Below are 27,778 nucleotides of genomic sequence, written 5' to 3' on the forward strand. Positions count from 1 at the left end.
TTCATGGAAGTCCAGCCAGAAGAGCACTGAAGAAGTCTGGCCTAGAAATGAAAAGGGCTTGTACAAGAAGTTGTGAAGCATGCTCCGTTAGAAAGGGCCTGATCTTTCTTATGTTGTGCAATGCAAACCTGCAAGACTGAACGGTCTTTGCAATGTGGTCTTTGAAGGTCAGCAGGTCATCAAAGGTAACATCAAGATTGCTGACTGAAGTTGATGGGGAAATTGTAGAAGAGCCTAGCTGGATGGAGAAATCATAGAGTTGGAGTGGCAGGGAAGACGAGAAGCTCAGTATTTGCTAGGTTGAGCTGTAGGTGATGTTCCTTCATCAATACCGAGATGTCCACCAGGTAGCCTGATATCCATGCAGCTACCGTTGGATCTTCTGGTTGAAATGAAAGATAGAGCTTTGTGTCATCAGCATAGCAATGGTAGGAGAATCCATGTGCATGTATGATGGGACCCAGTTATGTTGTGTATATGGAGAAGAAGAGGGGTCCAAGAACTGATCCCTGAGGAACCCCAGTGGCAAGTTGATGTGCTTTGGATACCTCCCCTCCCCAAGCCACCCTGAAAGACCTATCAGTAAGATATTCAAACCAGCAAAGTGGAATCCCTGTGATTCCCAATGATTAGAGAGTACCTGGTGATTGACAGAGTCAAAAGCAGCAGATAGGTCCAGCAGAATTAGAACTGATAATTTGGAATCAGCTTTTGCAATCCACAGGGCTTCCGTGACTGACAGTAGTGCAGTCTCCATTGAAAGGCCACTCCTGAAACCTGAATGGTTAGCATTAAGTATGTTGTTCTGTGAAAGAAACAATGATATCTGGTTGAAAACAACTCTTTCAAGGGTCTTTGCTCTGAATGGAAGGAGAAAGACAGGTCTGTAGCTACCTGTAAGTGAAGTGTTTAATGTGGGTTTTTTGAGCAGTGGGATTACCCGAGCCTGCTTGAATGCAGTGGGGAAGGTGCCTGTGAGGAGAGATGTGCTGATAAGTGCTGATAAAAGTGTAAGAGAGATTGCTTGGAGAAGGTGTGAGGGGATAGGGTCTAGAGGGCATGTTGTAGGGTGGCTGGAGAGGAGAAGTTTTGATATTTCTTTCTCAGTGAGGGGACAGAAAGAGAAGATGGTAGTTTTAGCAGTGGGTATGGTTGGTCCTGTGTGTGTGGGGCTGAGAATTGACTACTTATCGTTCTGGTTTTGACTGTGAAGAATGTGGCGAAATCATCAGCTGTTATAGAAGTGGCGGGAGGTGGTGGAGGGGGACAGAGGAGATAATTGTTGTATATAGGCCTACACAATACTAAAATAACACTGGATACAATGTCAGATTAAAGCAAACAAAAATGAGATGTTGGTTCAGATAATGCCCAGCTATCCTGTAAGCAATAAGCTTCAAAATGATTTTAAAATGTCAAATATCAACAAACATCTATGCAGACTGAGCACACATATAAATCACTTGAAATTGAAGTTATTACTAGATTTTTCTTATGCAAAAACCTGGAAAAAAAAAAAAAACTTTTAAGGAACGTGTTTGAGGTCTAATGTGGCAAAACAAAAAGAAACAGAAAAACTGAGCAACTAGAACAAGAGGTCAGTTACAACACTAACAGTGTTTCAACACTCTCAGGCTAAAATTGGAGAGACTATGCAGACATCAGTAGTTTCTTCAAGACTGCTCTTTTGGGAGATGGAACCTAAAACTGCAAAAGAAAAAGTTGTAGTCTGACAACACTCAATCTGACCTGAAGGTTATGTTATGTCTGCCAGAAACAAAATACAGGCTGACACCAAAGTTCCAGTATGTCCATCATGGGTGACAGAATCCTATTGTGGTGTTACATTTCAGCGGGAAGAAGTGGACAGAGGTCTGCCATGAAAAGGAACAGAAATTGTGTCATACACAGGCAAACATTTCTCAGGAATCAGATTCAGTCAGCACAAGATCTACATTAATGGCAATAGAATACATTAACAGTAATCCAAAGCACATTATCAAGTCCATAATTTAAAGTGTATGTTATGGGGAATCAAAAATGAAATCTGTATGTTTTTCATTCTGAACAGACAGATGTATAATTTTTAAAAAGGTCATTAAAATTGGAAGTACCAGGAACAAATGATGGATGGATGGTGCACACATAAATACACTGTATCCAAATAATAATTTGAAAAAGGCCCTGAGAAAAAACTCCTCCTTTGATTAGAGGCAACTCAGTACATGTCAAAGAAACAGACTGTTACCATGAGTTAGCACAAAAAGCTTTTGATCCTGATGTATTAATAACAGAATAATATACAGTCCTGTAAGATTTATCCAGAGAACCAGCACTAAAGGACCCAGAGAGAGAGATAAGAGTGCTGTTTAAGACACACAGGAAGCTCTGCTGATGTTAGAAGACCTTTGTTTGGTCTTTCTGTGTCACAGGCACAGATCATTTAATACACTACACTGGAATAAAACAATTCAACCCCCCAGGCCAGATCTCCCATCAAAACCAAGAAGCCAACACTATTTAGCAGCCAGTCCTCCAAAAGCGCCTGGAGAGTGAAGGACTGATGTTTGAGAAAATACTGCATTCATTTCCGAGAAATGTGCAAGTGCAGGTTTAAAATAAAGCGCAATGGTTCACACTTCAGTACTGCAGTTTTAGTGCACCTGCATTGGGAATATAACAGCATAAATGCTCATCAATTTTTTTTATACAATTGTAGGCTTGAATTTAACTGAATATAAATTGATTAAAATTGATAAAATAATTAAATTATAATGTAATAAATCTAAGCAAACAACAAAAAAAGTAAAATATTATAATGAGACCTTCTTTAAAATCATAATAAAAATTATACAATTTACAGTTTATAACAATTATACAGTACAATTACACAGTTTACAATTGTGACAATGCTTAATTAATGACAGTGATAGAGTTGATGACGAGCTGAAGGGTTTCTTCACACTCTTGCGGGTCGCGTGTCAGCAGCAGAGGGCGTGTCTACATTGTGGCAAAGGAGGACGTCTACCCTTTGTTTTCCATTTAAACAACTCATTACACATAATATAGCTTAACTGTAGTTTCTTAAACTTCCATATTTTGATCATACGTCAATTCTGTAGTCGTAAGTGGCATAAATCGACAAGACAGCAGTTATAAGTCATTATAAACAATATTGAACGTGATGATTTCCACGTAAGTTGCTGGATATGGGAGATGTTCGTTACTAACTAACTAAATGAATTAATTGATAGGACTGCTGTTGCAGGGAAACTGCCATTCCAGATATTCACCACAAGATGGCGCGTGGGAAGTTATTGACCAAGAAATGCACAGAGGGTCTCCTGACGCTTTTTTTTCAGTCTCATCTCTTCACATCTGTTGACGTGACGTCATGTTTTCACTGTTTCTTCATGGAAAAGATATTAACCCATCTAAATAATAATAATCTTTTTTGAGAGAAATATTGAAGTATAGCCTTCCTCTCCAGGGCTGAATACCAAATAAACCAATCCAAGTTTCAGAGTTTAAATATTTTTTTTATTAGTGTTTTGAATTTAAGTGTATGTTTTAAGGCTAGGGTCAAGCTCTAATTGTTAGCATTTAAGATATGAAATGGAAATCAAATCTTAATTTAAAAAAAGCTCAGTAACACTGGTGAACTGGTGAAGCAAGACCATAAATAGAACATTTTAAAAAATACTTTCCCTACAAACAAGTATTTAAGTCTTTTTTTTTTCTTCTTTTTTTTAAAGTTCATGTACATGTTCATGTCTACTGTCACTCTCTCTTTAGTTGTCTTTGAGATAATTATTAATAGATGTTTGAAAGATGAAAAGGACTAAATAAGGAGACAACATGAAGTGTGTTGTTTGAGAACCCAGAATACACTGCTCTCTGCACCAACTGATCTGTTTAACCCAATTGATGTAGACAGATTCAATCCACATAACCTGATCACACAATGAGTGTGTATGTGTAGGACCGAGATTATGATGAGCATTGGCTGAACCACAATTCTGCTGACCAGTCAAATATGCTAATCTATAATCTGCCCTTTAAAGGCACCCAAGCGGAGTGTGTTTAATTTCCCAGACCAAACAAACCAACACTGAGAGGTAGAGAAAAAAAAAACACTCATCATGAATGGCACAGAGGGACCAGACTTCTACGTTCCGATGTCCAATGTGACCGGTGTGGTGCGCAGCCCTTATGAATACCCGCAATTCTACCTGGCCTCACCGATGGCATTCTACTGCGTCGCTGCATACATGTTCTTCCTCATCGTGACCTGCATTCCCATCAACGGCCTCACATTGTACGTGACCATTGATAACAAGAAGCTTCGAACCCCCTTGAACTATATCCTTCTGAACTTAGCCGTGGCTGACCTCTTTATGGTGTTTGGTGGATTCACGACCACATTCTACACTTCCATACATGGATATTTCGTCCTAGGACGTGCCGGCTGCAACTTGGAGGGTCTCTTTGCTACTCTCGGTGGTGAGATTGCGCTCTGGTCTCTGGTTGTCTTGGCTATTGAGAGATGGGTGGTCGTCTGCAAGCCCTTCACCAAATTTCGCTTTACGCAGCTCCATGCCACCTTCGGTGTCACTACTAGTTGGATAATGGCTTGTTCGTGTGCCGTACCGCCTCTCCTCGGATGGTCCCGCTACATCCCGGAGGGCCTGCAGTGTTCATGCGGGGTGGACTATTACACATTGAATCCGGAGACTGAGAACGAGTCTTTTGTCATCTACATGTTCGTTGTGCACTTCTCAATTCCTCTCACCATCATTTCTTTCTGTTACGGCCGTCTGCTTTGCACTGTCAAGATCGCAGCAGCCCAGCAGCAAGAATCGGAGACTACCCAGAGGGCCGAGCGAGAAGTTACTCGAATGGTTATCCTCATGCTCATCGCTTTCCTAATATGTTGGCTCCCCTACGCCAGCGTCGCCTGGTATATCTTCACCCACCAGGGGAGTCAGTTCGGTCCTATTTTTATGACCGTCCCTGCATTTTTCGCCAAGAGCTCAGCGCTCTATAACCCACTCATTTACGTCTTCATGAATAAGCAGTTCCGTCACTCCATGATGCTGTTACTGTGCTGTGGAAAAGATCCTTTCCAGGATGAGGAGGAAGAAACTTCCAGCTCGAAGTCCAAGACAGAGACCTCATCTGTCCCCAGCTCTGAATCTTCTGCCTGAGGGTCATGCTCTAGGCTATTCGAGGAATATACAGTTCATCTGCCTGGAACCTATGAAAGTTACATCCCTGTAAGGACATATGGAAAACTCTGGCATGGCAGATAGAGTTGCATACTAATATATCAATGAACAGACATTCCAGTACAGCTCAGACTGTGGATGGGAATAAATAATTACCTATATGAGTAATTATTATTATTACTCTTTTCATTATGGTAACACTTGAAGCTCTTATATATATATATATATATATATATATATATATATATATATATATATATATATATATATATATATATATATATATATATATATATATAAAAAATACATTATTAAGTGTATTCTTAAGGCATTATAATAAATGGATAATGTATTATTAAAAAACTTATGTTATTTCATCTCATAACTAATCATAAGAAATCTTACTTATTTGTGGTTATAACTTTTAGGAGTATGATTATTTATAACACACAATAAATATGTTAAATCCACTTAATTTATAAAGGGTTATAAGTCTCATAAGATCTACAGTATCTTACTGATATTAAAATAAATATAGTTCAAATCAAATGTTTCATATTACACATTCATCTGATCAGATATCTAAAAAATATTTTTATTATCATTATTTTTGTTATAGCATAGCATATATACTAAGTTATGTGTTCATTGTGTATTATAAATCATCATGATCTTAAAAAGATAACCACAAATAAGGAAATATTATAATGCACTACTACTGTTATGATTACTCATGAGATGATACAACATATTATAAGTTTTTGTTTTATACATTATGCGTTCGTTATAATGCCTTAAGAATGCTCTTAAATGTTTTATAAATACAGTCTTCATTAAAAGTGTTAATTATTTTTATTATCATTATACAAGAACAGCACTTTATACTACTACTGTACTTCTACTTCCAACTCAGTGTTAATTTAGTCTGCAATAGGTTCAAATCCTGATTTTATAAATTATATTCATACTTCAGAGTCTGTATATTTGGGGACAGATTTTATTTATTATTTATATCTTTACGCTTTTTTAAAGAAAGAAATTCTTCATGAAAAAATGCTCAAAAGTGACAGTAAAGATTTTTACACTGTTAGAAAAGAATGCTATTTCAAATAAACGTTCTATCCATCAAAGAATCCTCAAAAAATATATCACGGTTTCTAAAAAATATTAAGACATATATTATAATATTAACAATAATAAGGATGTTTATTGATCTGCAAATCATCATAAGAATGATTTCTGAAGGATCGTGTGCCAATGAAGACTTGAGTAATGGCTGCTGAAAAATCAGCTTTGCCATCACAAATAAATTACATTTGTAAATATATTAAAACTGTATAATTTCGTTTTTTTATGAATTTGAGCAGAATAAATAAAACGGCTACATATCACTGAGTAGCATTATAGCTGACGATTGATTGTTGCAACAATTTATTCCCAGTGTTACCTTCTACCAGCTGCAAAAGAATGTGTGCTAAATAGAACTGAGATAAATAAAAGGGTGTTCAATTAATCAAAGAACCACTTTTGTATTAAATGTAAAGGGTAATGTAGGTTTTATACTTAATATTATTTACTGCAATTAATCTGCCACAATCTAGACTTCAAATTTGAACCATTCAAAACTATGGAAAATGTCTGTTTCTTACAATCCTCAAGACAAACACGATCACACTGACTGACAAATGCAACTACAGTTAAATGCACTGTCCATTTAAATTAAACATTTAAAGTCTAATCAACGTTTCCTTGATTTTATTGCCGTTTTAAGGTTTTTGCGCCATGCTTTCTGGAAACAAACGTCTATGAAACTCTGTAAAAATGACCTTGAGGTAACTAGGCAACCCAGAATCCTCCTCCCCTCCCCCACAATACAAATTCAAACCTGCATAAACAGAAGAGAAGTGAACAAATACTAGCCTATATAGACAGACAGACACTGTATTGCACGGCACAATGTTCTTTGTTCAGAACTGGATGTGGGAAAGTCAGCATACATTTGCACACCCTGAAAGCAACAGCGTTTGTAGCTAACGTCACTCCAATCCTTTTTTCATTTTCCAAAATGTAGGCCTTCTATTCTTGGATGCAGCAGTGGGACTAAAATGAGGTCAAAATAACAGCCATTCACACCAGGTTGCTCAACTAACACCATGTCATTCCAAGAATGAATCAACTACTTTATCTTGTGCCAGATATTAGAGCTTTCAGTCGCATATTGTCTTTCTGGACGGTCTTTTTCGTGTGTTAAAATCAAGAGTTCTAATTTTTTAATATTTTGCTATAGACCAAACTGTACAAGCATTAACAAAATAGTTTTAAACCCTAGATTTTGTTGTGCAAACCTAAATTAGTTGAAATCTGAATAAAAATAGAGTACATAAACATAAAGGTCTTCAAAACACATTGCTTGGCCAGTAATATTTATTTTCATTCTGTTAAGCTGTTGAAGTGAGGACATACTAATTCCCAGTGATCCCTAACCACTCTTAACCATCCCTACTACGGCTGTAGAGTACAAAATTCACTTTTTATGCATTCACATCATCGTCTTTGAGCCAGAGAGAAAGGCTCAGTCTCTTATTCAGCTGATAACCTGTGTGAAGCAGTTCTCACTGGATTTTTAAAAAGCTGTCGACTCCGTGGGTAGTGTATTGAATCTCTTTACCTTCACCTTTTGAACTGCCAAGAAGATAAAGAAGTCTTTGTTCTCTTCTCCTCTTTATTTTCCAGACATGTTGGCAAAGTGCTAGAAAAGAACCTAGTGCGGTTAAACAGTCTCTACCTCCCACATGCATCCATCTTGAATAAATTTCACAGTCCAAGTTATCCTCCGCTTGCCCCGCTAACTAGCCTATTTCCTTTTTGTGGAAAGCTTGAGAATCATAAGAAAGACCATCAAAATGTGCATGTATATATATATATATATATACACTGTTTTTATTTTTTGAACATTATCATCATAGTTTTTAATTAATTATCCCTTCATTCTGTTAAAATGATCACCTCTGAATGTACACATACTGCAAACTGTCAAAAATATACAAACGAATGCAGGCTTGTGCTATACTCTGGTCAAATGTCTAAAAAACAGTGGCACTGGGGAAGAGAAAGAAAATAAAAGAGAGAAACGACACTGAAAGTGTAAAGACATGCACAGTATATGTCTGAGCACCACATTGACTGAGCTGCTCGGTGCATGAGAGGGCTCTCTGTAACAGAAGTTTTCATAATCAGACGGTAGTCCAAAAAGGCTGTCCTTTGTAAAACAAAATGAAAGAAAAACAGAAAAAAGAAAACACCAAGAATGGTACTGTTAGGCACATAATCGTTTTCTTTATACATAGTTGTCAAACTCTGTAGAACTGCTAGCAGATTTATAAAAAAGGGTCATAAATGAAACCAAAATGACACTTCGATGGAAAGAAACAAAATCATTCTTCTGCTGTTGAGAGTTGTAAATATGTTCAACCATGAGAAAACATCCAGATTTCAAATCAATAATTTAGTATCCAGGTTCTGCGCAGTCCTTGGGTGAAGGCTTGTGTGGACAGTGGGCTCTGGGAATGGTGTCCTTCCTAGCCGACCCATCAAATGCTGAGGTCTTTGGAGCTGTCTTTGTAGGGCTTCCTCCTCGGCTCAGGTACATTGTTGTTAGCTCTACTGTAATTGGATCTGAGGGTGCTATAATACCCACTCAGCTGAGATCCGACCTCCTCTTCTTCCTCATCACGGTAACCTCTGATGGGAGACAGGTCTCGGCCTAGACTCCTTGTCCGGTACGAGTTTGAAACCGGAGACTCAACTCGACGGTATCCATCCAGTCTGCCTCCACTTCTCACTGGGGAGCGGCCCCTCAATAACGAGTTGTAGTTTTGAAAGGCTGAATCCGAGTCGGGCGTCCGAACCCGGGGAAGGGTGTCGACACGAGGAGCACTGCGGAAAAGGGTTGAGTCATGATAGGCTCTGTCTAGGTAGCTGGGTGGCTCTCTTGGAAGGTTGTCTTCCAGATCCAGCCGGTCCAGAGATGCCGACAAATATGGTATGCTCTCGGATCGGGATGGAGGTTTGGGAGGAGGAGGTTCTTTTAAGGTCACATCTAGCCCCCTGTCCAACTCACTGTTGTAGGGTATATTTGAGGAAGCTGTAGGACGTCTCGAGGGAGACTGGTATCTGGATCGTTGAGGGGAACGGTAGGGGGATCTACGGCGGTAAGGAGAACTGCGGCGATGACCGGAATGGTGGGGAGAACGCTGAGGTGAACTGTGTCTGCGAGGAGAAGAGTGGCGATGATGGTGTCTATCCGGTGAGCGACCGTGTCTTCGGTCGTATCGACTGTCCAAGGTGTTCTCGGCGCTCCGAGCCCTGCGCCTCTCTGGGGAGCCGTGCCTCCGGTGGTGGTGCTGGTTGTGACTGTGGTGTTGGTGATGGTGGGAGTCATCCGTGCTGGACCTCTTGTTGTCGCCCTTCCTCTTGTGAGGCTTTGAGGTTCCACTGTCCTTGCTGTGCCCTTTGCTCCTGTTCTTCTTTTCAGGGGAGCTGTGTCTGTGGTTGTTGTGGCGGTGGTTTGACCGGTGGCCGTGCTCCCTTTTGCCCGACTCCCGTGCCCTCCTGTCGTCATTTCGTGATGATTTGTGAAGTTCTGGTGGATAGCTGGACTCCGATGGTGGGTGGGGTCGACTTTCGGGAGGAGCTGCATTCACTTCCGAAACAGTTTGTGCACCGGCGCTGAGGCCGTTGCCGTCGTTGATGCCGTCTGTAAGATACGAGTAATTATGAGTGAACTCAGTTATCACACACTGCCTGAACATGTATCATGTTTGTAATGGATAGTGAATGTGTATTTATTACTATTATATTTTCAAAGCTCTTATAGGTTAAGCTGTTACCATGACTAGACTGCCTTGCCCCCGTTAAATACATTTGCATGCACTTTGAAAGTCTAATTTCAGTCAGACTAAAACAACAGCCAAGACTGGAATCCACTTCGTGACTTTTACCCAGATTTTTTTTTAGGCTGGAGTCGTCGAAAGCTTGATGAATGTCAAAGTCAATCTGCAGGCAGATTTCACCGAAAAGTGAATGACTGGCAGAGACTTGGCATTGCACTTCTGTGTGACATATATTTCCAAATATTTGCCATGTAGTGTATACTTTTGAGTTTGATATGAGTTTGACTGTGCAAAAATCTGTTGTAACTGTGCATGTTAACGTACTTACTGATTCTGTTCCTACACTAACCAACAATTAAGAACAGTTTTGCTGCTGATGCAAATAATGAACACATGCAATTGATGCTTTTAAAATGCTTTTTCAAATGTTTAAATATCAAAACATAATGGACTGGTTTGAGATGGCATATCTGTGTGATTATAAAAATGGATGTAACAAACCTGAGGCAAACCTTTCTGTTCCCACGACACTTATCTGAGGTCAAAGCTAACACTCTACACGTAGAAGCACTTTTGAGCTACATATTTTCAATTTGCTTGTTGTTTTTTAATCAGAGAAACCTAACATGCTGAAGATTGACATGGATCCAAAGAATCAAAGTTTTACCTGTACCAGTTAATGGTTTTGGTGTGTGACAAACGACGACGAAAAAAAGAAAAGAAACGCATGACAAAAAAATAAAAATAAACACCACCTACTTAATAAAAAAAAAAAACTGCATTCAGTGATGAGGGTTTCAATTCATCTGTGGTGATGTCAGCAAACTTTAAATGCAAGAATGAAACCCACTCATTCAGGTCACAATGTCAGAAATGGCCACAGGACTGGCAATGCATTCTTTGTAAATGAACTTGCAAGAGACAGTACGGTTGAGTGGAAGCCACAGCACAGAAAACTGCCAGATATGAGATGAGACGGAACACAGGATCTACAAACCGTGGTCTGATTTTGGTAGAAAGCAGGCTCTCCTGTCTTTTCAGATCTCATACAAGCAGCGACTTGGGGAGCAACCATCGCTAGGGGTGGAAGGAAGAGCCCAGAACAACAGAAAAGGATAGATAAAAAAAGAAGAGAGAGAAGCACAGTATTTAAATCCCTTAAACAACAGTTGTGAGAGAGATATGCCCTTTTGCAATGGAAACCGTGTTTATTTGATCAATTAGTCAAAGATAGAGATTGTCCATAAAATGCCTCCACCCTTGAGTGAAAAATCAACTCTAACAGAGAGAGCTGGAACCAAATGCATGTGCACACACACACACAGACACACACACACACACACGCGCACATCCTCACCCAGCAGCAAATCAATCCAAAGACAGTGAGATGTGGATGCTGCAACAAGCTTATGTGCACAAACACACACACCATATGAAGCAGTTTACATTGCAAACAGAAAGAATAAACAAAAGTGGTGAGACGTGGAAGAGAAAAATGAGAAAAACAAGTACAAAATGGTATAAAAATATAAACCTCACAGAGATGTCATGTTGGTGCAGGAAAGGACACATTATGTCACATTCTGAACTTGACAAAATACATGAATGAGCGTCTTCAAACGGTCAAGACCAAAAGCATCAAAAATAACTGGCAAATTAGTACATGAATTTTCCATAAATATTATGGAAATTGACAAGAAAAAAACACACATTTACATATTCACTGACATCATGCGGCACTGACATTATGCTCAATGAGTTGCTTTCTGTCTGTAAATGAAAGGATGTAGCGTCCGATAACAATCCGTTGAATACAAAAAAAACAAAAAACAAACAGGATAATGGAATGTGGAGTTTAAGAACCATCTGCAAAGTTTGCAACGAAGCAGCTGACATGTACAACATGCAAAAAGATCCGTGAATATACGAAATACAAGTATTGTGAGTGTTTACCGAAATAGCTAATGATACCAGAACGTGTTGTAGTCATGAAGTCTCAGTAGCTTACATTCACCTTCAATAAATATCATAAATATGTTACAACTCACTGACATGGTCATGCCACCTCAGTGGAGGGCATGACAGAGTTTGTCATATTTTCTTTTTGTTCCTCTGAAAAACAATAAACGTATATCCAGTTTTAGAAACGTTAATATTTCTGCTTCCTCGCTTTTTGTGTTTTTTTTATTTTTGTGAATTATTATGTAAAGCTTGTGCCACAACCACCACCCAAAAGCCACGTGTCCCATAGTCCCTAGGCTAGCCCAGTGCACAGAGGCAAAGGGGGCAACAGCAGCAAGTGGAAGGCCCATCACCCAGGAGGAAGTCAGAGGAGAGGGCCAGTGTGCAGAAAAGAAGAGGTGGTGGTGATGCCGACCCCGTGGGGGAACTCCTCAAGGGGTGAAGACAGGGGAGAAGGGGATGTTCTCGTAGATTGACCCACCATATTCTGGCACAGAGCCGTCCCCCCTCTTTAGGACCAGGTGGACTTTTCGGCCACCGTTTTTGATCAGTTCAATGGCACGGGCGTGCTTCATGCCCTTGGTGCTCTCCCCATTGATCTCCAGGATCTCATCTCCAACCTAGAGGCATAAAGAAAGAGAGAGGGCATGGAGAGCATAAAAATAAAGCAGTGGGATCTATATTTGGCAGTGAGATCCAGTAAATACCGTCATCCACAGAGAAAGCTAAAGATGGAGAAGAAGGTAGAATTTCCTTTGTTCTATTTCCCTATCTGCCTCTGGTTAGCTGTCAGAACTTATCGTCAAGGGAATACCCATTTCCACAAAAATGGGTCTTTGGCTGACAACTCGCTGCGCTTCACAGAGTCCTGGCACTACTGTCCTCTCATCTAACTTGCAGAGCTAACATTTCATTTGTTAGCACTGATCCTGACAGCTAATTTGTCTAATCTTATTTAACAAATAATTCTTCAGTTTAAGAACACTTTTAAGATAACTATGGCGATATGCTAATTATAGAATTTGCTGTGGGTTGTTCAGACGGAGGACAGCAGAAACAGTGGTAAATGCAAATACTAACGGTTTAATCATGCATAGTTAGGAGAGCAAATTATAAATTTTTTAATGAATGAATTAATAAATAAAGCATTTTAATTAATAACAACTCATTTTGGAGCATCCATTTAGGTGATATAAGAAATGTAATATGCAGATCACTCAGGATAATATAATATAATATAATATAATATAATATAATATAATATAATATAATATAATATAATATAATATAATATAATATAATATAATATAATATAATATAATATGCTGCATTTATTAAAAAAATCTGTCATTTAAAACAATATCATATTAAAATGTATTTAAATTGAATAAATATTATACAATTTAATTAAATATAATCATTTAATTTAATATTTAAATTAATATTTTAAAAAAAAATATATATATATACAGTCATGCCCAAAAATATGGACACCCTTGGTAAATGTGATCAAAGAAGGCCGTGAAAATTAATCTGCATTGTTAATCCTTTTGATCACTTATTAAAAAAATTCACAAAAATCTAACCTTTCATTGGATAATAAGAATTTAAAATTGGGGAAAATATCATTATGAAATAAATGTTTTTCTCTAATACACTTTTTTTATTTTTATAAAAGATCAAAAGGATTAACAATGCAGATAAATTTTCACAGCCTTCTTTGATCATATTTACCAAGGGTGTCCATATTTTTGGGCATGACTGCATATGACCATTCATATAAATAATAGCTACTTATCATAACTAATCCTTGGGCAATCCATTTAGGTGAAATAATGAATGAGTCCAGATCGCTCAGTTTCAGATTCTTAAGTATGATTAAATCCTAACAGGTGTGTGCTGATTCATAGCTGCACATACCCTCATCTTTCCGTTTCGCACGGCTGCTCCGTCCTCTGCTAGTCTCAGCACATACAGGTCCATGTTGTACTCACGACCCCCTCTAAGGCTGAAACCAAAGCCTTTATTGTCCCTCTCCAGATCGACAGAGTAAAACTCAGCATCCTAAAACACAAACAAATACAGACCAAGGTCAGTGATGAATCTATAACAGTGTATTTTTTTCATTTCAGCAGAGGAAATGAAAGCCACCTGCAGGAAAGTCACAAACACTTGACAGCAGAAGCATCAGAGGAATAGCTTAAATAATTGATCTGACTCTGATGGTATTTAAGGTAGGGACAAACACATTAAACGTTCAAAATTCCACTTTAGAATCGAGGAACCTCAAGTGTAAAATGAGTCATAATGCGTGTGTCACAAATTCGCTTTGGTGTTTCAAACATTTTTCCTTGTTTTGTTTTTGACAGTTTGTCTAACTACTGGCATGCCCCCTCTCAGAGGAGCAGACATCTAAAAGAGAAGGCAGTGTGAGGAACGGGGGGAGCGATGTACCTGATTTGAAGGCTGTGTTGGAGCTGGAGGAGGTGGTGCTTGTGGGGCTTTGAATTCAAAAGACTCCTGTTTTGGTTTGGTGTTGTTTCTTGGGGGAAAAAAAAACAGAAAGAAAACTTTTGTAAAATCATGAGCACTGAGCCCCCACAAAAGATTTAAAACTGTCTAAATGTCAATGCATAAAGAAGCATTTTGTGCTCACAAAGGCTGCATTTGTTTTTTGTTTGTTTTAAAACACAATAACAACAGTAATAATGTGAAATGTTAATAACACGAATTATGAAAAAAACACTAAAATATTCAATATTTAATATATACATTTTCATATATAATGTATTCCTATTGTGGCAAAGCTGCATTTTCCAGCAGCCTTCGGTCTCATTCTTAATCATTCTAAGATGCTCAAGATACGTTTCTTCTTATTATCAATGTTGTGCTGCTAACATTTTTGTGGAAAACATTCTGCAGTTTTCCAGGATTCTCTGATGTACAGAAAGTTATAAAGAACAACATTTACTTTTAAATACAAATATTTTGCAAGATTCTAAATGTCTGCTGAATAAAGATATGAGTTTATTTTCAACAATTATCAACAAAGCATTTTGAAACAGTAAAAAGCTCAATAGAGAAACCACCTGGTTTGAATTTTTTGGACTTAAATGTCCAAATACATTTTGGAGCCACTTTACATTTTTAATGGAATGGTCTGGTGTGATTTTCTTTCATAAGTAAATAATGAGCAACCACTGAAAACATGACATTAAATAACTTGCAACTCCTCTTTTAATCCAACTCAGTGTGGCTGTAATGTGCGGGTGTTGTTGAGTTCAGGTGTGTGTGTGTACCTTGGCTCAGGTGCGGTTTGCTGTTGAGGTGTGTGTGTGGTAGTTATGGTTGCAATCTTCTCAGCGTTGGTCAGCAGTGATGCATTGGAGGACTCTGCGGGAGGAACAACACAAAATGTCAAGAAAGATATAAGTCTCCACATTATTGTGTGTAAGTGTACCCTGTGGACCAAGCATCAGAGGCCCATTTTCCATACATCAAAACATCAGCAGTAGTGCCCTGTGTAAGCTGGGCAGCAGGAACAACGGCACATTCATCATTCTGGCTGTAGCTTTCGTCTCACAGATTACATTATATCCTAATGCCCAAAAAACCACGCAAAGCTGAACACCCAATTTCCCCTTCTGTCTGTAATCACATATCACAATCTAACCTCACATTAACACTTACAACAGCTTGTGTTGAAGGGATAATTCATCCACAGATGCATATTCTCTACCATTTATTTCCCCTCACATCTCTGTGGGTTTTCGATGGAACATAAAGAAATTCTAGAGGGACGTTAATGCTGCCCTGTGATTAGTTAGAGTTTAAATTCAATTTGAGACTTCAAAAAGAACATCATATTTATTGTCAGTAATGATTCAATTCTTGAACAAGTTTGGAATAACTAAAAAAAAAAAGTTTTATGTTTTTGATATAAGTCTCAAATGCTCACCAAGCCTGCATTCGTTTGATCAAAAACACAGTAAAATTTTTATATTCTTTAAATATTATAACAATTAAAAGTAAAATGTTTCCCATCTAAATGTTTATTTTAAAATGTAACCTGTACCTATGATGGCAAAGTCATTACTCCAGACTTCAGTTGCTTCATATTTTGTGAAATCCATTATACATTTTTCTTTTGGTGAATGGAATAGCATTTACTTTAAAAAAAAAAGATATTTTGTAACATTACATACACACACACACACATATATATATATATATATATTTGTATTGCATTACAGTTTCCATTAAATTATTAAGTTTTGTTAATAATTAAACATGAGCACTCCATCTTGAGCACCAAATAAGCATATTAGAATGACTTCCAAGCAGCTTGAACATCCTTTAAAACATCTCCTTTTGCCCATCTTTGTGTGAACTATTAGTTTAACTGATCTGGGATCATTTGCTTTGACTGCATCAGCCTAACTCTTAAGTCAGCTGTCACCAATGAAATGCGGACTGCTGCTGCTTGCGCTCAAAGCTGCTTTAATTCCGCCCCACTGAGCAGTCACTGTGGGATAGAGAGGGAACTTTGATGAGTGCACAGCCCGTGAATCCCACCGTCTTAAAATAGCCCTTCCCCATCACTCTGTTGAGAACAGACTTGCCGTTCTCTCTTTTTCCTCATCTCATGGTTTTCTCTTTTTTTATTTCTCTTTTCTCCACTCAGAAAGCACAAGACATTTTTAACTATAAATTATGCAGAAATTAAGCACAGAAACCAGAAAGAAACCAAAAGACTACAGTTTAGTAACTGCAATAAAGTAAAAAAAAAAAGTCTTCAGCTTCCTGTAAACACAACCAGACATACACACCCACAGTCTGTCAGTTTAGAAAATTCCCATGGTATGCCAGCACTCTCCTTCTTTCAGATTAAAGAGTATGAAGAACTCGCAGACAGACCCCAGTGCATTTGGCATCACGTAATAGAGTAGAGCCAAGACTTCACTGGAAACAACTTTCTCATTATTGCATGCCGCCTTCCCTCTGAGGAAAACACTCAATATAGTGCACAGACACACTGGCACATGCAAGCACGCATATATACCATGTGCTGTAATACCACAGGCCAACACTTGTGTTTCAGTGGTGTTTAAGTGTCAGTTCTGCCTCGCTTGGCAGGTAAAATGAGACTCAAACTAAGAAAATAAAGTGCTAAGTAAAACTAATTGATAAGGGTGAGGTTTTTATTTTTTAATTTTTTATGAAAAGGGAAAAGGGATAAATGATTTGCAGAACAGCAATATATATATATATATATATATATATATATATATATATATATATATATATATATATATATATATATATATATATATAAACAGAAAAGTAAATCTATAAATAACTAAATTTTACTTTCTAAGGATATATATCTATATTTCTATATATATATGCATAAACAGGTTTTTGGACAAATAAATAACAATAACTAGCGTTCAGTTAGTTCTGACTTAATTATCAAAGATGTAGTTTATCTTAAAACTTTCATTTAAAAAAACACTTGCCACTTATATCTCTGGGGAAACATTTAAATGTCCATGACGCATCTGCAAAACATTGTCTTTGTTCCCTGATCAACTTTATCGGTGTGCCATCTGTCATTATTACAACAGCACAATATGAAGGCGTTCTGCCTCTAAGGTTATCAGAGTTTGTTGAATATTTATTGTGTTGGTCCCCTCACAGGTTCCTGTTCATTATTCTTCTTCTAATAAGGCTGAATGTATCATCTTCATTATTACTGTGAGGCACATGAGAGCAGTATGCTAAGAAATCGTGCTATTGCACATATTACACACACCCACGTGCATCAATATGTTCTCACCTCAGCTATGCAGCTTGAGCGAAGGGAAAGAGAATGAGAGAGAGGAACTGACCGTCTCCTGGAATGATCCGCAGCGTCACCGTGTTTCCAGCCTCTTTGATCAGGTTGACGATATCCGAGTGGGACTTATTGGTGATGGAGCAGCTGTTTACAGCCAGGATCCGGTCTCCGACTTTAAGTTTCCCACAGCGGTCGGCTGGGCTTCCCTCAATGATGCGACCTATTTTATGAGGCATTGCCACACATGCGTTTCCAGCTTTTGGCCAACATTGATTGAGCATGTATGAGTTTTAATTAAAAGTGTTATGTTGTTGTTTTTTTTGGTGGGGATGGAGAAAAGGAAACAGAAAGAGAGAAAAAGGAAAGAGAGAATGTGTAGGGGTTAATACACCAAGCCAAAGTGCTAACATATTCAAAGATTGCCTAGTTACAGCATGGACAGCAAAGGTTTGGTAACAGCAAGAACGGACATAGGGAATCTGCTGAATTTGGCACTATTAAAAAGCATTCGCATGCTACAGTAGATCAGCCTGAGCATAATTTCTGTAACACTCTTCAGATCCTGTGAATAATCACCATCGCTTTTGAATTATTCATTATGGGAAAAAGGTGTAAACTCTTCCCTTAGAGAACTGCACTGTGCTGTAACAGTGCCTTTTCAATGAATTATAAAAAATGACTAAGTATCATTAAGATTATTCAAGTTTGCACCTTCTGATTCCCTTTAGCATTATGCTAAAGATGCTGTTAGCCTTTTAGCTGAATTCTACCACACTCCCTCCCTTCAGAATCCCGCCTCCCTACGTTTGCAAACACATAAACTGTTTTCCAGTCTGACTGCCTAGTAGTAGATAATATTAAGATTATTCAAGTTTGTGCTTCTGGTTAACTTATCGTGGCACTAAAGGTGCTGTTAGCTATTTTTGCTAATTTCTGTCATTTAACCACGCCTTCTTCTCATGTGATGAATCAGGGCACGGCATCCCTTTTAAAAGTCTTGTTTTCTTATATATATCTGTCCTTTCAGCCAACCGATTTTCAGTTGTCATAGCCATTTTTGATCAATCTAAATGCTGCGATGGCATTTTAGTAGCTACAACTATAAAATATTCAGTCAATCTGTCAGGCTTGTTAGACTGCTATGAAGATGATTTGTTGTTTGATTGTAATACTAATGACTGAACTCTGTTTATGCTCCGAGGTCCTCGTTCACAGTGACTCTGGAACAGGAACTCATGCGTTTCATCACTGTAGTAAATGAGTGCCAAGCACTGCTTCCTCGCTTTTATTCCTCTCAAAAAACGGATCTGTCATTCCTCTCCTCTGTCATAAAGCTCTGAACAAAACTCCCACGTGGAGCAATCACCGAGCCTGCTGGATCCAGTATACGCTTATGTGAAGGCTGCCAGTGGCACTATTGTGAGTTTAAAGAGCGGGAGCGTTCTGATGAACACGGTGAAGAAAGATCTGAGTCTGTAAACATGGGATGTCATACTGGATTTGCTTTTTTTCTAACTTGATCTCTCTATCAATTACAATTGTTTAAAAATACTGATAGAAAGTGCTTCTGGCAACTGCTAAAATTAAATGGTGGGATTTGGATAACCTAAATGCTGTTTCACTAACTCGACAGCCATCTTGTGTGATGGAGACTTGTCTGGCTTTGGGAAGTAGAGCAGAAATAGAGCCCCACACAGAGGGTGGACATCGACCCCTGCTTCAAGCAGACATTGCAAACACACTGTCTTTTGCAATAAGAAAAACACAGGACATGCAGATTGGGATAAGTAGAATATGAAGAACCCACACCCACCGAAAACTGAAATCCACAACCAAAGTGCCATTCAGAGGCAAAGAGCTCCCATAAAAATGTGAATCTCTCAGTCATATTCTCTTTTTATAATACAAAAGAAGTGAATATGCAAATATGGATTACTTTCCTTTTTCTCATTTATGCATCTGACAGACAGTTTTATCAAGTGATTTACAATGCTTTCAAGTCACACGTTTTGGAATTTTAAGCGTTTTCTGGGATCGAACTTAAAACGCTGGTGATGCTAGTGCCATATTCCACCAACTGAGCTACAGAAACACATTCTTACTAAATTGATAGATGATCTGCAGACTCACAATTTTATGTGCTGATAAAAAAAATAAAAAAAAAAAAAAAAATAAGAAAAACCCTGCAGAATGGACCCTTTTCATAGATTGTGATTATGCGTTTCTATAGCTATTAAAATTGTAAATCTAGCAAAGATTTTTTTATTTATTTTTTGATTTTTTTAAGTAATATTCATTTACACTATATTTTATATTAGCTTGGTAATAAATTATAGGAAAAAAAACTGGTTAATGATGCTGCATGAATGTTTCTCATACAACGGCTGAAACACTTAACTTTCTTCTGATCAATTTAATCAATGTCTTAATATTTTGACCTCCTTTGGAAAATTATATATTTTGTAGATTCCGTTTACCATTATATAAGTTCTATGACATCTGAGAACTCACGTAAATGTGAAAAGGGTCCATTCTGTTTATTTAATATAAATCTCACCAAAAAAATAACAACGTTAAATGTAATTAATTAAATAACATTACATCAATTAATTATTTAATAAAAATCCAATCCATTCATTCACGAAACTATCCGTGCAATCTTACCGAAAGTGGTGCCCGCTTCAGGCCTCGACACTGATGACACGATGACAAATCCGAATCCCTCGTTCTCTCCGCGTTGGATCTCCACATCGTAGGGCTGAATGGCATTGGGGACCACCGTGTTGTTGCTGCCGCCCCCGCCACCGCTGCCGATGCCGCTGGTGGAGCCTGACCCGGAGCTGACCGTGTTGAGGGAGTTCTGGCTGCCCTGCGGTGTTCGCTTCTCCTCGGTCAAAGACGGGGCATGTGTGCTGCTGTGGTGAGAGGAGGCTGGGGAAGGAGGCATCTCACCATCCACCTTTGCCACTGAAGAGGAAGAGTGTTAGGAAGGTCACTCTGAGAGATTCATGTTCTACAGCTCAAGGAGAAACTAGCTCTTTGTCAATAAGCTTGAGAGGCTTAGACTCGATCATGTGTATGATCTACAAACCAAACGTGCTTCTAAATTTCTTGAACAGATCATGTAAATAAATAAACCAGCTGGTCACAGCATATTAAAAATTTTGTAATCGCTATTTCCCAGGAAGTGTGTGTCCTATCTCTTGTCCTGCTCTCTTATAATGGTTAGATTGGGACTTGTATTCAGGTAGGTGATCTTAGATGAGTGAAAAGGGTAACTTATACTCTGAGACCTGACATATGGGACTCCGAGCCCCGCGTAGATTAATTAGCCAGAGTCAGCAGGCCTCCCCTCATTATCATTTGCCATGAACTCTCATTTAAATAAAGTCTGTCTGATAGGAATGGATAATCAGACCACAAAATCCTGCATAATTTACAATTCCAGGAGTCAAGCTGGTCATAACGCTCGGGTTGTAGAGTGCAATAAGTGCACATTTAAGCTGCAATTAACACTTCCTCTGGAATTAACTCTACCTACTGATATGAATTATGACACTGATACAAAAGACATGCTGAAGTTTGTAATACTTCAAGTACTGATGAGCTTTTCTGGTCGGAACAATTCCAGGATCCAAATTTAAGACTGAAGACTGGAGTAATGAAAATTCAGCTTTTGACATAAAGTAATACATTACATTTTCAAATCGAAAATGATATTTTACAATTTTATAGTTTTTTACTGTATTTCGGTCGAATAAATGAAGCATTGGTGACCACAAGAGACTTCTTTTAAAAACATTCAGCCAAAGTTTTCAACGGTAGTGTATAAAAATAAATAAATGAATGAATAAATAGTAAGTCAGTGAAATATGAGCAACAAAATCTCAGTGTGGCTTCATGTTTTTGTGACTGCCACAGGTGACACAATGACCTGGTTGCCAGAATAATTCAAAGAAAAACAGCTAAAATAACATAATAAAATAATTATGTTGAAATGGGGACAAAACACATATTTCAATAAAAACATAAAATACAGTTTCATGACTAGTAATACATATTCATGGCCTGTAACTTCTCTCATCAATAATAATATTTTAGAGCCTCCTTACATCCATATCCAGTCTTGCGCCTCACGGTCAGATTGACGTGACCCTGTTTTGCGGCTTGTTGCATGAGTTGAACGACTAGCTGATGGGATTTTCCCACAACAGCCGTTCCATCCACACAAATGAGCTCATCTCCTGATCGCAGACGCCCGTCTTCATCAGCTGCTCCGAATTTCACGATGTGGCCAATATAAATCTATACAACCAAGAGAGACACACACAGTTAGCAAGAAAAAAATCCTCGCAACTAACAAATTTGTCTTGGCCAAACTGACCTTCATCACTTTCTTAAACTCGTCAACTTTGTTTCGTTCACTGAAACACATTCATTTTAAGACTAATGGTTGTGTAATGCTCTCATAACAGAAAACCTCTCTGGAATATTTTATACCCCTTTACCAGCAAAAACGAGAAGCATTGCAGGCAGCTCTGTATTTTTTTTCTTTAAGGAATAGAGTCCGAGACACCAGCTCATCAGTTCAAAGATATAACATGGCCTCATTAAAGGGAAGAACTGGTGGTCTGAGAGATATTTTCTGACTGATCGAGGCTGTACTGCACAGATCAAAGCTTTTGTCAACCTACACACACAGGGCAGATGCTTTCACTGTTTTTGTAAATGCACTGGGCACATTTCACATAGAAATGTGTATCATGCACAAGCTGTGAAGACTGAATCTGAGAACTCAGCCAAGCTTGAACTATTACATTTGGAAAATCTTCAAAGGGTCTATATTTGTCGGGTGCCGTTAGAACTGTCAAACAGCGCAAGTGTATTTCTGGCGTTATAACTAATTAAAATAAATATCAAATATTTACTTGACAAGCATATTCATGTTTTCACCGGTGTTGTTATCCATAAATAAAACCAAAACTATTAAAACAGTTTTCTTTAACTGAAAAAAAGCTGTCATAAAATAAAATCTAAATATCAGATGAATTTATTTTTTTTAAACTTGAAAACTTAAAAAAAATTAGAATTGTTATCTTGACAACTAAAATAAGTTCAAGGACTAACATGACTAAAACCGACATAAAAAATAGAAGCTAAAATAAATATTAAAAGGTAAAATGTAAAAGAAAATAATTATTGTTTTTTTATGAACATAAAGGCTAATTCAAAGCATGAACAAATTCTTTATGTATTAGAACATAAATAATACTACATTATTTTATTTTTTAATTAATATCAATATGCTGGGTTTGATTGTGTTTGAATGTATGAAATATGACAATGTAATATATGCCAGCATATATTTTAAGTCCTGTAACTGGTCACAATGACTGCTGCATGTGTAATAATTATAAAATATTTAGAAAATGTATTTAAAATAGTTAAAATAGTTTTATGTCTAAATTACAACTACCCCAAGATACTGATTAAATGAATAAATTACTATTTACAATAAAAACATTTAAATAAAAAAATGAACAAACTAATTAGCATAATATACTTGCAGAATTGAACAAATGAAGCCTGCAGTCATTGCTTTGCACTCACCGGCTCGCCAGGTTCGTTGCCTCCGAGAATCCTGAATCCAAAGCCGGTATCTTTTCTCCACAGGAAAATATCCTGCTCCTGATAATCAGGTACTGAAAAGGAGAAAAAATAGCTTGAGCCCATGATCAATCGAGCTGCGGAATGACGCACAAGCTTTGATTTAGAACTTAAATCTCCCTCTTTTGAGAATGGCTGCTGGTTCAAGGAGGCAGAAAAGCAAACAATGTCGCTTTAATGACTGCATCTCACATCTAGATTTTTTTTTTCTAATTGGTTCACACCAATGAAGGTGAGATATTATGAATCCTCTGTTTGAATGAATTCACATAGCACAAAATGATAAACAGGTATTCCCATCTGGGGAAATGATAAGCACTGACACATGTGCATACAAATCTAGATTACAGATCAAGTGAAGTGGAAGACAGAATACAGGGGTCTTCTGAAGCAGCTGTGCCCTTGAGCTTTACACTACCGCTTGAGTGCCATCTCCACCACAGCACTTCCTTGTCAAATCAGTCAGGACGAGCAAACTTGAAGCAATCTGTCAGGTTTTACATTATTGACCCTGTAGCTCTCCAATGCATCACATGATGTTCTGTCGGGGGACATTTACGCCTTTTAAGTAAGAGAGAGCTGAAAACCTTGGATCTGGGCAGAAAGTTCTGACACAGGTTTTTACTGGAGATCTATTGTAATGCAGCTGGACGTGTGGAGCAGATGGCACATACAGAGGTCTCTAGTCTAACCAGATGTACAGCAATATACTGATACAGAAACAGGAAGCAGAATAGCTCCAGAGCTATAGAAAATGGCTGCTGCATGGACACTATTCCCATACTATTCGAGTTCCATTAAGCATCAAGGACGAATGTGGCAGACTATTTAAACTGAGCATTATGACAAAGACAGACCTTCAACTTACATTCATTTGCACTAAAGCCTCTCAATGGAGCGGCTCACTGCTCACCCTTATTGGACTGAATGTTCTCAAGCTGGTCAAAAAAATGGTAATGATTTACCTTTCAATCCATTCAAGGACTGCAACAGTGTAGTATGATTATGCAACTGACCAACCATAAGCTGGTTCTTTAAAGTGAATCACAAAAATACACCAGAACTACTGGAAATCTCAATCAAATGACTCTTACTATTCAGGTATTTTTAGTGAATCTAAAACATTTAGTCCTCTAATCCAGTTTCTAAATGAATTACTGCAATGAGTCTTTTTTTCTCTTCTTTTTTTGTGAATCAAAAACATATGTTACAATAAGGATAGTCCAATTCCCGAATTAATGAGTCGGTTCTTTACGAATCATTAAACAATTTGTAAACGTTATGCAAGAATTGTTTCAACTTTAGCATAACCAGTGTTAGTGTGGTTTTGTATTATCTTTTGACAATGGAACTGAATTTTTTTTTTCTGAAAGTACTTAAAAGAACTGTTAATGGAACTGTTAAATATCTGGAGTAGTTAAGAGGCGGAGCTTATAAGTTCTTCACTATTATCATCCCAAGTCCAAACAACTTCCCTCTAAGGACTTACTAATGAGGGACCCTAATAAAAGGAAAACGGAAACAATGAAGACACTCCAAGTAAGCTAAATTTTCCAACCCAAACATTGGAGCGCTCCTTTCCACAGCATTTTAACATCCACTGAAGGATATTCCTGTTAATTAGCCCCTCTGCTCTGGAACACATGAAAGTAGTATAGGATTCACTGTCTTCCACCACTAGCAATTATATGCACATTTGTCAAAAGATGTGTTGTAGAGTGCACTGTGTGAATCTATTGATGGCAGGGAGGAGTGTAATTGGTCAGAAGTGCTTCGCCGTTCACACTGAATTCTCACGGAGTTGGTTATACTAAAGTGAATGAAAGAAGGAATGAGAAAGTCTAATGAATTGTTTTGGAAGTACAGATGACAGGTCTGAGTTCTCTGATCACAACAGACATAGCAGATTCTAATTGATGGCTAATGGTTTATATTAGATTTGGACAGCTAATTAAATACTGAAAGACTACAGCCATGCACCCTGGTTGAAAATGTCAATTTTGTTTAAGTATAGATCCACTCTTAAAGCAAGACACCCCAGTTGAGTAGGACAAAAATTGACTTCACCTTACTGCCCAAGTTGATTGACTACATTAAAAACTGCACACTTTTTGTGTAAAACGAGTTTTTTTATGTTATGTTTAAATGAGCAATTGATGCAATATTAAATTTAACATGCACTAATTTGCACAAATTTCCAGAACAGAAATCTGAACATTGGATTGTTGCCTATAGTGTCTTGCTTTAAAATTGGTGTCAACTGTTGAAACCACACTTGGCATAATATTTAACATAATTGATGTTAAACCAATCCAACCATGGAATAGTCTATGTATTTACACCAAGGTTAAGTCATATTTTCCTCCAACAAACAGATGTTGATCTAAATGGTAATATTTAGCTAAATGGCAAAGCAGAATAATCAGAAAAGGAATGAAGCCTGTTCCCAACCAACCAAACACGATATCCCATTACCAACTAAATATAAAGGAGAGACCAAGTGACCCGCTGCCAATGCACCCTCCACCGGAACCCCATATTACTTACGCCTACTTTCATACATGCTCCTGGACTGGGCCCAGATTTTAAAGGGATCTGGTTTCTTCTGGAGAGTTCCGTCTACCGGAGGGTCCTGGGGCAGGCTTGGCAGGGGCTGAGAGGGGGGTGGTGGGGCGGCCGACTCGTTGAGTAAGGCCTGGGAGGCGTGGAGGGGAGAGTCAGTGTGGATGCTGCGCTGACTGGACACGCTGTGCTGAGAGCTGCCCTGACTGTCCTTGCGCTCCAACTGTTGCTGTGGCGGGGGATAAAAGAAACATGAATAGAGAAGAAAAAAGCACCACAACTTCTCGGGCATCTTTAAGATGCACTGCATTCACTGAATAAATGTGAAGCAGGCAAGAAAAAAAGAAACAAAAAAGGAAAGTGGATGAATGAGTTGAAGGACAGAATGACACACAACTCTCCTTACCTCTCCTTCAGGATTCATTCAAGCCATGAATTACATCGACACATTCAACTGCTTTTTTAATGTTCTGACTCAACTATATTTCAACCTCACCCTCTCAACCAACACCCTCTGAACACCTCAACTCATTTAATCTTCAGTTATCACATTTTGTAAGTTTGTTTCATGATATATATTATATATATATATATATATATATATATATATATATATATATATATATATATATATATATATATATATATATGGTTAATCTTAATATAACAAATAAATAAAATCTGTTTTTTCTCAAACTTACAAATTGAATGCTGATGTCATTAAAATGAAGTTATCACCCTAATTGTTATGCTGACAATTTAATTCGTAATCTTTTTCTTTAATAATGAATAAAACAAATAAATACAATTATAAAAATGCAAAATAGAAGCATTTTCATTCCAGTTTATATTATTATTGCATAAATAATTAAATGATTTAATTGTAAACATAAGTAATACATCACATTTAGTTATAAAATGCCACTGGCGGGTTACGGTTATGACATTTTTGATGTTCCCTCTTCAACTGAAGTCATCTGAAGTTCTTTTTAAACCCACGCACACACCTCTGCATCCTTTCGCTTCCCAGCACAACCTACGAATCCGTGCATTACAGCTGAACGAAGAAATACAGCAATAAAAACGAAACCACAGTTCAATAAGTAGTTAATAAATCCATCCAAATAAAACAGTGGCCATTTGAGAATGAAGAGACGCTCGTCTGGCATTGAGGAGTCATACAAGCATGGACTCCATTTCAACAAAGTAGAGAAACCCAAGGCTGCCATTTTAACAGAAGAACACTGATTATTATTTCAGCTGTCCACAGACTCACTGAGAGCTCAATTCCTACATCTATCATCAACAGGCTGGTCAAACTCAAAAGATTAAAAATCACTATATTCTGTCCCTGAAGCTCCAAGGCTGGAAACCTGCTGGTTTTGTTGTCTTTGGTAAATCATTAGAGGGCTGTTACAGGACGCCCATGTGACCAAAAAAATCAGCCCTCCTCCCAGGGGTGAACACCCCCATCCCCTCCCTGACCACATGGCTTCACCGTCCACCTCCAGAGTGTTTGAACAAAGTGCATAACATACTCTTTCTGCCAGAACAGCGACATTGTAAAACCTCTTTTGAACACTAGACCGATGACACAGATAATGAGCAAAAGGATTTTGAAACAACAT

At 37.9% G+C, this 27,778-nt stretch overlaps 2 protein-coding genes across 11 annotated transcripts in view; one reads left to right on the forward strand and one right to left on the reverse strand.

Moving 5' to 3' along the window:
* Nucleotides 1-4,051: 4,051 nt before the first annotated feature.
* Nucleotides 4,052-5,434, forward strand: LOC128022403 (rhodopsin-like). Its single transcript, XM_052609934.1, has one exon. The coding sequence runs from the start codon at nucleotides 4,143-4,145 to the stop codon at nucleotides 5,205-5,207; it is 1,065 nt and encodes a 354-aa protein (XP_052465894.1). The 5' UTR covers nucleotides 4,052-4,142; the 3' UTR covers nucleotides 5,208-5,434.
* Nucleotides 5,435-8,129: 2,695 nt separating this feature from the next.
* LOC128022401 (membrane-associated guanylate kinase, WW and PDZ domain-containing protein 1) overlaps nucleotides 8,130-27,778 on the reverse strand; it is a 118,734-nt gene continuing 99,085 nt past the window's right edge. For 5 of the 10 annotated variants that reach the window (XM_052609928.1, XM_052609926.1, XM_052609924.1 and 2 more), the window contains 10 exons: nucleotides 26,136-26,379; nucleotides 23,532-23,623; nucleotides 22,034-22,226; nucleotides 20,586-20,888; nucleotides 17,974-18,177; nucleotides 15,382-15,475; nucleotides 14,537-14,624; nucleotides 14,003-14,146; nucleotides 12,564-12,702; nucleotides 8,130-9,984 (listed from right to left, as the gene is read on the reverse strand). In XM_052609928.1, coding sequence (XP_052465888.1) covers nucleotides 8,819-9,984; nucleotides 12,564-12,702; nucleotides 14,003-14,146; nucleotides 14,537-14,624; nucleotides 15,382-15,475; nucleotides 17,974-18,177; nucleotides 20,586-20,888; nucleotides 22,034-22,226; nucleotides 23,532-23,623; nucleotides 26,136-26,379 — 2,667 coding nt within the window. In that variant the 3' untranslated portion in view covers nucleotides 8,130-8,818. Of the gene's footprint in view, nucleotides 9,985-11,117; nucleotides 11,198-12,563; nucleotides 12,703-14,002; nucleotides 14,147-14,536; nucleotides 14,625-15,381; nucleotides 15,476-17,973; nucleotides 18,178-20,585; nucleotides 20,889-22,033; nucleotides 22,227-23,531; nucleotides 23,624-26,135; nucleotides 26,380-27,778 lie in introns of all 10 variants that reach the window. The other 5 variants (XM_052609929.1, XM_052609927.1, XM_052609933.1 and 2 more) reach the window with 4 other exon arrangements.

This window comes from Carassius gibelio, chromosome A11, assembly GCF_023724105.1.
Source record: "Carassius gibelio isolate Cgi1373 ecotype wild population from Czech Republic chromosome A11, carGib1.2-hapl.c, whole genome shotgun sequence".
Lineage (NCBI taxonomy): Eukaryota > Metazoa > Chordata > Actinopteri > Cypriniformes > Cyprinidae > Carassius > Carassius gibelio.